This window comes from Bombina bombina, chromosome 1 (assembly GCF_027579735.1).
Source record: "Bombina bombina isolate aBomBom1 chromosome 1, aBomBom1.pri, whole genome shotgun sequence".
In the NCBI taxonomy this organism is placed as follows: domain Eukaryota; kingdom Metazoa; phylum Chordata; class Amphibia; order Anura; family Bombinatoridae; genus Bombina; species Bombina bombina.
In genome coordinates, this window is record NC_069499.1 from 362,772,718 (window position 1) to 362,785,402 (window position 12,685).

Below are 12,685 nucleotides of genomic sequence, written 5' to 3' on the forward strand. Positions count from 1 at the left end.
AAATGCCTGCAAGTGACGCGTGCCTGGTTTAATCACGTGTGTGCACGTGTGTTACTCCTGCTGCTCCCTCCAGTGCGGGCGGCGTGTGAGGCGGGCGGAAGTAACGTCAGTGACGTCACGTGACGTCGGCAAAAGCCGGGTCACGTGACCGCAGAACGGGGAAAACATTTTTTATTAATAAAAATTAATACACGCCATTGCCAACCTTGCCAACATAGTGCCAGTGCTGCCGCCCCTTCAAATCTGCCGCCATAGGCACCGGCCTTGTTGGCCTTTGCATAAATACGCCCCTGTCTGATCTACAAGTCAAATATTCCCTAATAAAAATTTTCATCCCTACACAGGTAAAAAATACACTATCATAGAGTTGCAATTGACTCATAAGAACATCCTGTACGTTGCTTACCAGTTATGGTTCTTTGAGTATATTTACAACTGCCAACATCTGCTCTAACTGATCTTTATGTTAGGGCTTCTTTTGTAGGCTGGCATAGGTGGCTCTGAAAATGCGTTAATGTCAGAATGACATTTCTGTAAAATGTGCCAATACTTACGTATAATTTTATTTATCTGACTACTTCTAGTATTGTATTGTGATACAAAAATCAACCTATCTGTTTTTTTCTTTTCTTTTTTTGTTGTAATGGACCCAGTGTTAGATCTTAAGATAATATTTTGTTTTTCTTTGTGCACAAGATCAGCAGGGTAACCTCTTTGCATAAATTTTTTGGACATTTGTTCCAATAGTGTTATTTTTAAATCATTATCAGACACAATGCGATCTACTCGCAATAACTGACTTTTGGGTATAGCTTTAAAGGTAGAAGGTGGATGAAAGCTATTGAACAACAAAGTGTTGTTTTTATCCGTTGGTTTTGAATAAATATCAGCCCTCAATCCATTTTCACCCTTATAGATACACGTGTCTAAAAATTTAACAGATTGTTCATTCCTTGTCAAGTTAAACTTAATTCCATTAACTGATCTATTGAGATAATCAACAACGGAAAATAGGGATCCAATGTCGCCATACCATATGCCAAACACGTAGTCAATGAACCGCCACCAGGTGGCTCCAAATTTCTTAAACAATGTATGTTCATAGACTAATAATTCTTCAAAATTGTTCATGAAGATGTTGGCATAGGTTGGGGCGACATTGGATCCCATAGCAGTACCCTTTTCTGGAAGAAAAAATCATCCTTAAAGAGAAAATAATTCATGTAAAGTATAACTTCCAACAATTCCAGAAAAAATTGTATTTAGGCCTGATTATACTTATTATTACACCTTAGAACTTTAGCTACTGACTCAATCCCACTCGTGTGCTTGATAGACGTGTACAAACTTGATACATCAAGTGTAAATAAAATTACTTTGTTATTCTCTAAATTAAGCTGCTCAGCTGCTCAGAAAATCATAAGTGTCTTGAATGTAAGATGAGGATTTAACTACATAGGGTTGCAAAATTCTGTCCAAAAAAATAGAAATATTAGTAAAAATAGACCCTGAACCTGCCACTATAGGTCTGCCCGGGGGTTTCAATTCATTTTTATGGATCTTTGGCAGACAGTATATGACTGGTCTGACAGGATGTTTAATATTTAAAAATTAATTCAAACCTTTTGAGATCAATGCATTTTTCATAGCTTGACACAGAATATTAGCAATTTCATTTTGAATCTTATGTGTGGGGTCATAACCAATCATAGTATAAACTGAAGTATCACTAAGTTGTTGTTCTATCAGATATATTGGCCTCCTGATTCATTGCTACTAAGGCGCCGCCCTTATCAGCCGCTTTAATAGCCAATTCCTTTCTTGATTTCAAGGTCTTTAGAGAAGCTGAGTCATTTTGATACTCCATAAATCTTTACTGAAACATAAAATCAGGTTTCTGGAATAATTGCTCAACATCCCTAAGTACCAAATCAAAGAATGTATTAGCACCATTATCAGTAGTTACAGGGTTAAACTTGCTGGTATTTCTAAGTCCTACCATCTCACAAGTGAGCATTTCATTTCCCTTAGTATACATTTCTTTATCTTGAGATTTAATTTTTTTTAATCAAAAAATAATTTCAATATAATAGTACGAAAAAATGTATGTAATTAATGTTTAACTTGGAATAGATTTCCTTTATTAATAGGGCAATATGATAACCCCTTATTGAGGAGAGAAATTTCAGCATCAGTTAAATTAACTCCTGAGATATTGTGTACGATATTGACATCATTAACATCATTGATCTCAGTTTCACCATTGTTGCAACTTGTAGCTGGATATAGCAGGTCTGCATATAAACCTTTATCTACAAAGTCTGTTACATTGCCTGTGGAGGCACAAGAAACAAGAGTCCTCTACCAAAAGTAAATCACTGCCTACTTTGCTGCTGTGAGTAGTGGGTGCTGTATTCATTTTATTCTATTTTAGTTCGTATTAAGCCTGTCATTAAATCAATTTCTCCTCCTTGGAGTCTTAATTTGGTTTTGAGGGCGTTACAGGCTCCTCCATTTGAGCCTATGCACTCTTTGGACATTAAACTACTTTCTTGGAAAGTGTTGTTTTTTTTGGCCATCTCTTCTGCTAGAAGAGTTTCTGAGCTTTCTGCTCTTTTTTTTGTGAATCTCCTTTTCTGATTTTTCATCAGGATAAGGCGGTTTTGTGGACTTCATTTAAGTTCTTACCTAAGGTTGTGAATTCTGACAACATTAGTAGAGAAATTGTTGTCCCTTCCTTGTGTCCTAATCCTAAGAATTCTTTGGAAAAATCCTTACATTCTTTGGATGTGGTGAGAGCTTTGAAATATTATGTTGAAGCTACTAAAGCTACGAAAGACTTCTAGTCTATTTGTTATATTCTCTGGTTCTAGGAAAGGTCAGAAGGCTTCTGCTATTTCCTTGGCTTCTGTCAGGGTTTTTCCCTGTTGTGTTTGCCATGTGCTGCTGGCAGCCATTTTACTCACCTCTCTTCCTGACTTGGTGCATTGTGGGGGATGCTGCTCACTTCCTGCACTTCCTTTTATGGCCAGACTGTTGTGCATCATCCATGTGAGACACGATGCAGTCTCAGAATTGTGATGTCATCATTTATTATTTAAAGGGCCTCTGTTCAGTATGCTTTGCGTTGTCTGAGACCTGTTTGTGAGAGTTCCTGTGTATTACCTGGCTGCCTGACATCGTTCCTGATCCCTGGCTTGTTCCTGACTCTGCTGTTCTCCTTGTTCCTGATTCCGGCTCGTCTGACTATTCGCTTTGGCTACTGACTCGGCTCGTCTGACTACCAGCTCTGGTTTTGACTCCTGGCTTGTTATTTGACTTGTGGACATTTTATAATTTTTTGCTATTAATAAAGGTGTGATTATTTTTGCACTTCTCGTCTGTCTGATTCCTGGCATCCTGACAGCTTCTTGGTTAAAGCTTTTGAATCATCAAGCTTATTTAGAGTCGGGTCAGGCCCCACCTCAGAGAATTACAGCTCATTCATCTAGATCAGTCTCCACTTTGTGGGCTTTTAAGAATGAAGCTTCAGTTGATCAGATTTGCAAAGCGGCAACTTGGTCCTCTTTGCATACATTTACTAAATTCTACCGTTTTTATGTATGTGCTTCTTCAGAAGCAGTTTTTGGTAGAAAAGTTCTTCAGGCAGCTGTTTCAGTTTGATTCTTCTGCTGATGTTTTAAGTTTTTCTTTTCTTCATGAGAATAACTTATATTTTGGGTTGTGGATTAATTTTTCAGCATATAGCTGTTTATTTTTATCCCTCCCTCTCTAGTGACTCTTGCATGGAATTCCACATCTTGGGTATTTGATATCCCATACGTTACTAGCTCATGGACTCTTGCCAATTACATGAAAGAAAACATAATTTATGTAAGAACTTACCTGATAAATTCATTTCTTTCATATTGGCAAGAGTCCATGAGGCCCACCATTTTTTTATGGTGGTTATGATTTCTTTTGTATAAAGCACAATTATTTCCAGATTCTTTGTTGATGCTGTTTACTGCTTTCTTTATCACCCCACTACTTGGCTATTCGTTAAACTGAATTGTGGGTGTGGTGAGGAGTGTATTTATAGGCATTTTGAGGTTTGGGAAACTTTGCAACCTCCTGGTAGGATTGTATATCCCATATGTCACTAGCTCATGGACTCTTGCCAATATGAAAGAAATGAATTTATCAGTTAAGTTATGTTTTTTACATGGTTGCTGCTGCTCCTCTGATTAGGACATTATTATAATCCCCTTTACTGTTCCTCAAACTATTTTCTTGGTGAAAATAAATTATTAAGAAGTTGATTAAACATTGGTTTCCTCAAGGTTGTGTTGGTGTAGGACAGAAAGGACACTCGAGCAATTACTTGTTACTGATAAATAGGAAGATTACATTTAATCCCGTTTACTAATTGTATGGGTTATCCAAATTTTCATGCAGCCATTTCTTACTTGGCGAAAACCATGATATACCCAATGGATGATGCAGTTGTGTTTAAAATCCAATGGATAAGAAACTTAAAGGGACATGAAACCCAACATTTTTATTTCATGATTCAGACAGAACATACCATTTTAAACAACTTTCCAATTTACTTCTATTATTTAATTTGCTTCCTTCTTTTGTTATCCTTTGCCGAAAGGTTTATCTAGGAAAGCTCAGGAGCAGCAAAGAACCTAGGTTCTAGCTGCTGATTGGTGGCTGCATATATATACCGATCATTATCATTGGCTCACCCATGTGTTCAGTCAGCAACCAGTAGTGCATTGTTGCTCATTCAACAAAGCATACCAAGAGAACGAAGAAAAATTGATAATTGGAGTAAATTAGAAAGTTGCTTAAAATTGCATGTTCTATCTGAATCATGAAAGGAAAAAAATTGTGTTTCATATCCCTTTAAGTTAAATTTGAAGGGATACTAACCCCAATTTTTTTCTTTCATGATTCAGATAGAGCATGCAATTTTAAGGAACTTTCTAATTTACTCCTATTATCAATTTTTCTTTGTTCTCATGTTACCTTGATTTGAAAAAGCAGTAATTAAAGATTAGGAGCCGGCCCATTTTTAGTTCAGCACCTGGGTAGCGCTTGCTGATTGGTTTGCTACATTTAGCCACAAATCAGCAAGTGCTACCCAGGTGCTGAACAAAAAATGGGCTGGCTCTAAAACTTACAGTACTGCTTTTTCAAATCAAGATAGCATAAGAACAAAGAAAAATTGATAATAGAGCATGAAATTTAAGCAACTTTCTAATTTACTCCTATCTGAATCACAAAAGAAAAAAAATAGGTTTAGTGTCCCTTTAAGTATCTTTTTTTATTTCAATGTGTAATAATTCAACCATTATTGTGTATATCCTCTATTAGCTGTACAATATTGGTCAGAAGACAACTCTCAAGTATAACTGAAGTTACTGCAGATCTATTAATGCTATAAGACTTGACTTAACAGCTAATATTGAGAGATTAATACTTTAGGAAAAACAATGTAGTTGTTACTGGCTCCAGAACAAATATCTGTGCCTTGCACTTTAAGGTTAATGATATGTGGTCAGTGCCCCAAGTCTTTTCAATCTAAGATCTAGACGGTAAAAAGTAAATTTTACGTACTAACCAAGCGTTTAGATCAACTTCCTTTGAGAATATTACTGTAATTCTTCACATTAGTAGGTTCCAGGGAACACAGAAATTGTTCAAGGGATAACACACAGATATAATAAACCCAATTTAAATGAACCCTTATTTACTCTATAATGCATCTGCCAACCTTTTAATGTGTAAACTCTCTCTTCCTAACTTACGAGATAAATGTATATCGAATGTGATGCTTTCTAAACAAAGTTTTGTTCAATGTTATTGATATACTGTATTATTTGTATACTCCTTCTATATTTCAATAAAATATAAATACACATGTATATACACTTATATACTGTACACATATATTTGCGCACATATTGAAGAAAAAAATAAATTAATAAAATATATACTTGTGTATGTGTATGTGTATATGTATGTAAGAAATAGATAAAGCACTGGTCTTCAGTCAACAGTGAATAAGATATATTTATTCAAGCTTGACGTTTCGGAGTAAACAAACCCCTTCCTCTGACAAACAAATCGTGTGCAAACTAAACATAAATAGGCCTGTAAGGCCCTCCTCAAACTGTCTTCCAACGAGAAGGCAGCGTGTGCAAAATATACATGATAGTGATTAGACTAAGCAATCAAAGTGTATAACTGGTAACATAAATAGTGACAAATAATAACAGTGGCTTCAAACCACAAGCTCCCAAATCCAAAGAGTCAAAGTACAAACGCCAAAAAAATAAATCGTAGACCCATGAAAATATCAAACAATGCCGACACGCTTGTGATCCCATTGGAGGGTTAGCGCACAGACTTAGCTGACGTCAGCTAAGGGTAAAAGTAGAGAAGGTAGAATTAAAGGGCCAGTAAACCTAGAAGATGTTATATAATTCTGCACATAGTGCAGAATTATATAACATTTATATTAGTGCTAGCTTTATATAACATAATATTACCTGTTAATTTTTATTAAAAAAGAGGGTTTTTCAAACCCGCCCTCTATGCTCTACTGAGCGGGTCTGGTTTTCCCTCTGAGCCCATCTGGGCAGCTGTCTAGTTACAGCGCGGCCCGACCGCGCCATTACACTCAATGTAGCTCGCTCTTGCCCTGACAGCGGGAGCGAGCTACATTGAGTGTAATGATGCTGTCGGGCCGGGCTGTGACTAGACAGCTGCCTAGATGCGCTCAGAGGGAAAACCAGACCCGCGCAATAGAGGGTCTGAAAAACCCTCCTTTTTTTTAATAAAAATTCACAGACAATATTATGTTATAAAAAGCTAGCACTAATATAATGTTATATAATTCTGCACTATGTGCAGAATTATATAACATTTTTTTCTAGGTTTACTGGCCCTTTAAGACAGAATGAAAAAAAAAAGAGTGAAGAGATATGAGAGAGGGGAAAGAAATGTAATGCATTGATTTATTTGTGATTTCTTGTAAACCAGCTCCATCTAGTGGTTGCTTTTAGCACACATTTGTAAAATGGCTCTTTTACTTTCACTTTCTGTTCTCATAAGCAGCCGATCAATCTAGAAATCTAAAAGCAGAGCCCATGCAGGAATGAAGAGCAGAGAAAGCCACTTACTTATATTTCCCCCTAGGGACATCTGCAGTCTGAAACTTAGGGTATGTAAACATTATGGAACCTCCCACACAATCTCCTGGTCTCTGAGAAACGGCTTAAATATATAGCAGATGCAGTTAACCCCACGGCTCCCAAAAAGGCTAAAACTGCAGTCCCCTCTGCTGCTGGGTTAACTTAACTGCATCTACAATGTATTTTTTATCAGCAAGGCACAGAATTTCTTAAAGGAGCAGCCCCCCACCCCTACTGCTATATGCCTGTAATGGATTCCTGGACAGGAGCAGGGCTCATTTTCAGTCAAATTAAAATGTTTAAAAAAGAAGAAAAAAAATATTATATATATATATATATATATATATATATATATATATATATATATAATGTGTGTGTGTGTGTGGCTTACACTGCTTCATTTGTTAATCATACCACTGTCCACAGTTAGAATGACTGTCCAAGAAAACATGACAATGCTGTGTGTCATAAGACCTAATAACTGGCTAGTGGCTACTATTTAATCACATCACAGGTAGCAAATTTTATTTTAACTATTTTGTGGTTTATATTTTTATGCTCCAAGAGTGTATTGGACATTGAGAGACATGTACATTAAGATTCTGTAGTGTTAAATAAACTTTATAATGCAAATTGAAAGTGTTATAGTCATTTATAAGAAAATCACAATTTTTTATATATATATATATATATATATATATATATATATATATATATATTATCGATAAGGGCAGTCTAATTATTTCTTTTAAACTACAGATATAGAAACACCAGTTAAACTATTAACCCCTAAACCGCAAAACCCCCACATCGCAATAAACCTATTTACCCTATTAACCCCTAAACCGCAAAACCCCCACATCGCAATAAACCTATTTACCCTATTAACCCCTAAACCACAAAACTCCCACATCGCAGTAAACCTTATTAACTTATTAATCCCTTTAACCTGCCAAAACCCACAACGCAAATAACTATTTAAATAACTAAGCACCCTAACCTAACACCCCCTTAAATTAACCCAAATTACCTATACTAATACATTCTAACATTACAGAAAATAAAAAATCAAATTACCACATTTTACAAAATTAAACCTAATCCCTATGAAAATAAAAAAGCCCCCCCCCAAATAAAAACACCCCCTACTTTAGAAATAAACTACCAGTACTACCAGGGCTTTTTGCAGGGCATTGCCCCAAGATAATCAGCTCTTTTACAAAAAATACACAAAGTCCCCCCTAACAGTAACCCCTAAGACCCCCACCCACCAGACCCCCCAAAATAAAAAACCTAACACTAAAAAAACCTAAACTACCAATTGCCCTGAAAAGGCATTTAGCTCTTTTACTGCCCATCCCTAATCTAAATAAAACAACCCCCCCCCCCAAAACAAAAAAAAACCTAAGCCTAACCCCCAGGTTGCTACTCACTTTTCCTAAAGTTCGGCGGAGAAGATCTTCTTCCAGACGGGTCCATCATCTTCGTCCACAGCAAAGGCGGCGCGATGCGGATCATTGTTTCCAGATTTAGCAATCCTCATTGGTGGCGATGGTCCTTGGCAGCGGTTCCCGGCGGCGGCGCTCCGTGGCGGCGTGGAGGTTCCTATTCATGCGATCGTCTGCCGCAGACTGAAAATTAAATACAAGGTACCCCATATTTATTGGGGTACCTTGAATTCCTATTGGCTGACATTTTCACATCAGCCAATAGGATGAGAGCAAGTGAAATCTTATTGGCTTTTCAATTATGTTTATTGTGATATAGGCTTTTTGCGGTTTAGCGGTTAATATGATAATTAGGTTTATTGTGATGTGGGGGTTTTGTGGTTTAGGGGTTAATAGGGTAATTAGGTGTATTGTGATGTGGGTGGTTGACGGTTAAGTGATTATGGGATTAATTACTTTATTAGCGATGTGGGGGTTTGCAGTGTATGTGTTAATACTTTGTGTAGGAGGTTGTTCTTTTTTGTTATATTTCGTGCAGGCGTGTTATTTTTATTATTTTACTTGATGCGGGCGGTTAGTTTTTGCTTTTTTAATGCTCCGTTTTCCTTCGCTGCATCCCGGTGGATTCTCAATCTTTCACCACCCTGCCATTTTCGGAATCCACCGGGATGCAGCTTGCATCCCGGTGGATTCCGAAAATGGCAGGGTGGTTAAAGAATCCACCTTCGGATATAGTACACACACACACACACACACACATCAATATTGATATGGGCGAACTGAACACTGGTGAATGCTTCTACTGTGCATAGAGAAGAATTATTTTGAACTGCATTTTCACTGTGAGAAATGTTCTTTTCTTTTTTTGTTCAATGTTCCAAGAGAAACGAAACTGTTTTACTTATACATTACTTATTTGCACACTTACAGACAGTTGGAAACACCTATGGGAATTTTTCACTAGCAACTATGTTTCCTCGGAGAGAATTTACTAAGGAGGATTACAGCAAATCTCTGCAGTCATTGGAACTCTCACCTAGTGCATCTATAGTTCTCCTGCCGGTATGTGTATGTGTGCTAATTGTTATCTTTTTTTTTTTTTTTAATGTTATTTAATTGTCCAGTAAATAATAATAGATATGTGCCTAATTGTAACTAACAGGTTCAGCTGATACTAAATAGCATATCTGCAAATTATTGTAACACAGTTATCATTAGGGATGTAAATAATAACTATCACTTATGGGTGCTTTTAGGACAACAGTGCCTTTCTATTAGGGAGTAGGTGCATAAAGAATGGATAAGTTTGTACCCATACTTCGTAGTTTTTCATCTGCTTTGTGCATTTACATAGTCCTGTTTACTTGCAGCTGTCTATATGTTTGTGCACATTGCTTTTTTTTTAAGACAAAGGTGGGAACTTGTGTTTTGATCTAGGCCTTGTAATCTATAAAAGAACTTGAATTCTAGTAGTGTAGATTCAAGTTCACTGGAAAACATGCGAACAAAGGCCGGACAAGGTCTGTCTTGAAATAATTTACAAAACATGGTCGGGTTAGTAGTGGATGGCATTAGATTTGTTAAAAAGAATTTGCAACTAAACGTCTTCTACTTGTATATGCTGCTGCGTATGTTAACTGTTTTAAATGCTAATGGGGTATGACTATTAACCCTTGAGCACAAGGTTGCAGCAATTCTATGCCTTTTCTGCAAAAAAAAAACAAATAAACAGCCAAGTAATGTCTATATCAGACTAACAGTGACTTAGAGGAATGTCAGTTTTTATAGAAATACCCTGCTACTAGCAAAGTCATATTAACTATGCGCTCTGTTTTTCTACTCTTGGTAGAAATTTTAAATATCGCACTGGCATGTTTTCCACAGCAATTAAAAGGCAAAATGAAACTCATTAATTTGTTTGATAGGGACAGTAATATAAAAATGAAATGATCTAACTACGTGTTTAGCCCTTGTAAAGGGTTAAACACTCAAGGCCTTCTGGGAACTGTAATGCCCTGCATCCCCTAAGCAGGACATGCCAGGTTAGCCAATTAGGAGCAAATATGCATGTAGCTGCCAATCAGTGACTGCTCGGGATAATGTGTTGTAAATAAGCAGCAGCACACAGCCTGCTCACTGATGATGTGGTTAAAAAATAATGACATTTTAATTGCCATTTACACGTGTATGTTCCCTCATCAGGCGGGAAGACCAACGCGAGCTGTAATACCTTCTTCAGAAGGAGGCGTCTGGACTTTTTTCGGTACAATATTATATCCACTTCTAGCAGTCTGGAGATTCTTGAGCAATTTCTTATTCAGCAGCCCTTCATCTACACAAAATACAGACAGTGCATCACATCATCCCCATGAAAATACAAATCCATCAACATCCAACAGTTCAGAACCAAAGAGGTGAGTAGAAAATCTGCTCTGCATTTACATTGTTCTGTTTACTTTGCATCTTACAGTAAATATGTTTTGGCAGCCATGCAATACATTTATATATTAGGTGAGTGTGAAAATGTTTAAAATGTGTTAATACATTGTTTTTACTGCAGTTGTTTTTCAATATTCAAACTTCACCCAATGCTCAAATAAGCTAATCCAGACTTCTCCCTGGAAAAGACACAGCTAGCCATGAACATTATTTTAACAAAACATACTTTGTTTTGCAATTCTTATTTTATCATCTCTGCTGAAACCAGTCAGGAAAAGATATGAGTCAGGGTGAAGTGTGTGAAGCCTGCAATGTGCTCTATGAGGTCTATTTTAGTTGGCGGCATATGGAGAGACAGTGTTGGGACTGATTATGTTCAGCACTATAGATAGAAGATTCTAACAGAGACATTCATTGTAGGATTTAAAAGGAGAGAGAGTGAATGCTAGGAAGTCAACACCAGATAAGTGAGTGAATTAATTTGTTGTTAGTGTGGAAAGGAAAGGGTAAATTCTACAGAAGTTATTTAGATGAGAGAGGCAAGATTTACCAAGTGCATGGATATAAGGTGTAACAGAGAATAGTCAAGTTGGACACCAAAACAGTAGTAATGGAGTGATTTCTAGCTTAATTATTCTAATATTCTAGAGCACACAGTAGTAAGCAAACTGGAACATAAGGCAGGGCTTGACAATTATTTTTCCCCTGGCTCCTAACTTTTTGGGTTATTCTTCATATATCTAAATACACATTCCACTGTCTGGCTCCTAAAAGTATATCTGGCTCCTAAATTTTATTGACCACTGGGTTGGATAAGTAGTGTGTGGTGAAGCCAGTGTTCTAAACTATTGGTAATTATACCAGTGGTAAGAGAGAAGTTGAAAGATGAATGGGGTTGAAATTAGCAAACAGGAAGCCGATTGGTATAAGGAGGGAAAGACATTCTCCATTTTGCTGCTGGCAAAATACAGTTGTTGCTTTATATATATATATATATATATATATATATATATATATATATATATATATATATATATATATTAGTTTTAGGATCCAAGCACTCACTGTAAGTTGAATTGCCTGGGTGCACTCTATGGTAGATAGGCAGAAACTTTCATAAGGAGAAGAGGCACACACAGGACTTAACACAAAATTTATTAATATTTCATTAATTCTGTCAGTCAACGTTTCGGTCCTCACAGGGACCTTTATCAAGACTGTTCTCTGTAAGAGGATGTGTATAGTTCTCACCGCTGAGAACTATACACATCCTCTTACAGAGAACAGTAGGTAGAGGGAAGAGGGAAGTAGAAATAAAAAACTAAAATAATATGGTTGCAACAAACCGTCTTTTTGGGTATGAGTTTTTCAGCATGGCACATCTTGACTTGGCAAGATTTGCCCACTCTTCTTTGCAAAAACACTCCAAATCTGTCAGATTGTGAGGGCATCTCTTCTGCAGAGCCTACTTAAGATCACCCCACAGATTTTCGATTGGTTTCAGGTCTGGGCTCAGACTGGGCCATTCCAAAACTTTAATCTTCTTCTGGTGAAGCCATTCCTTTGTTGATTTAGATGTACGCTTTGGGGTGTTGTCATGCATACATCTAA

General features: G+C 36.9%; 1 protein-coding gene across 1 annotated transcript in view; it reads left to right on the forward strand.

Annotated features, from left to right (window-relative positions):
- Positions 1 to 12,685, forward strand: part of UBXN4 (UBX domain protein 4) — a 104,917-nt gene that overhangs the window by 49,927 nt on the left and 42,305 nt on the right. The window contains exons 10-11 of the mRNA XM_053698248.1: positions 9,566 to 9,697; positions 10,838 to 11,049. Of these exons, the coding sequence (XP_053554223.1) occupies positions 9,566 to 9,697; positions 10,838 to 11,049 (344 nt within the window). The remainder of the gene's footprint in view (positions 1 to 9,565; positions 9,698 to 10,837; positions 11,050 to 12,685) is intronic.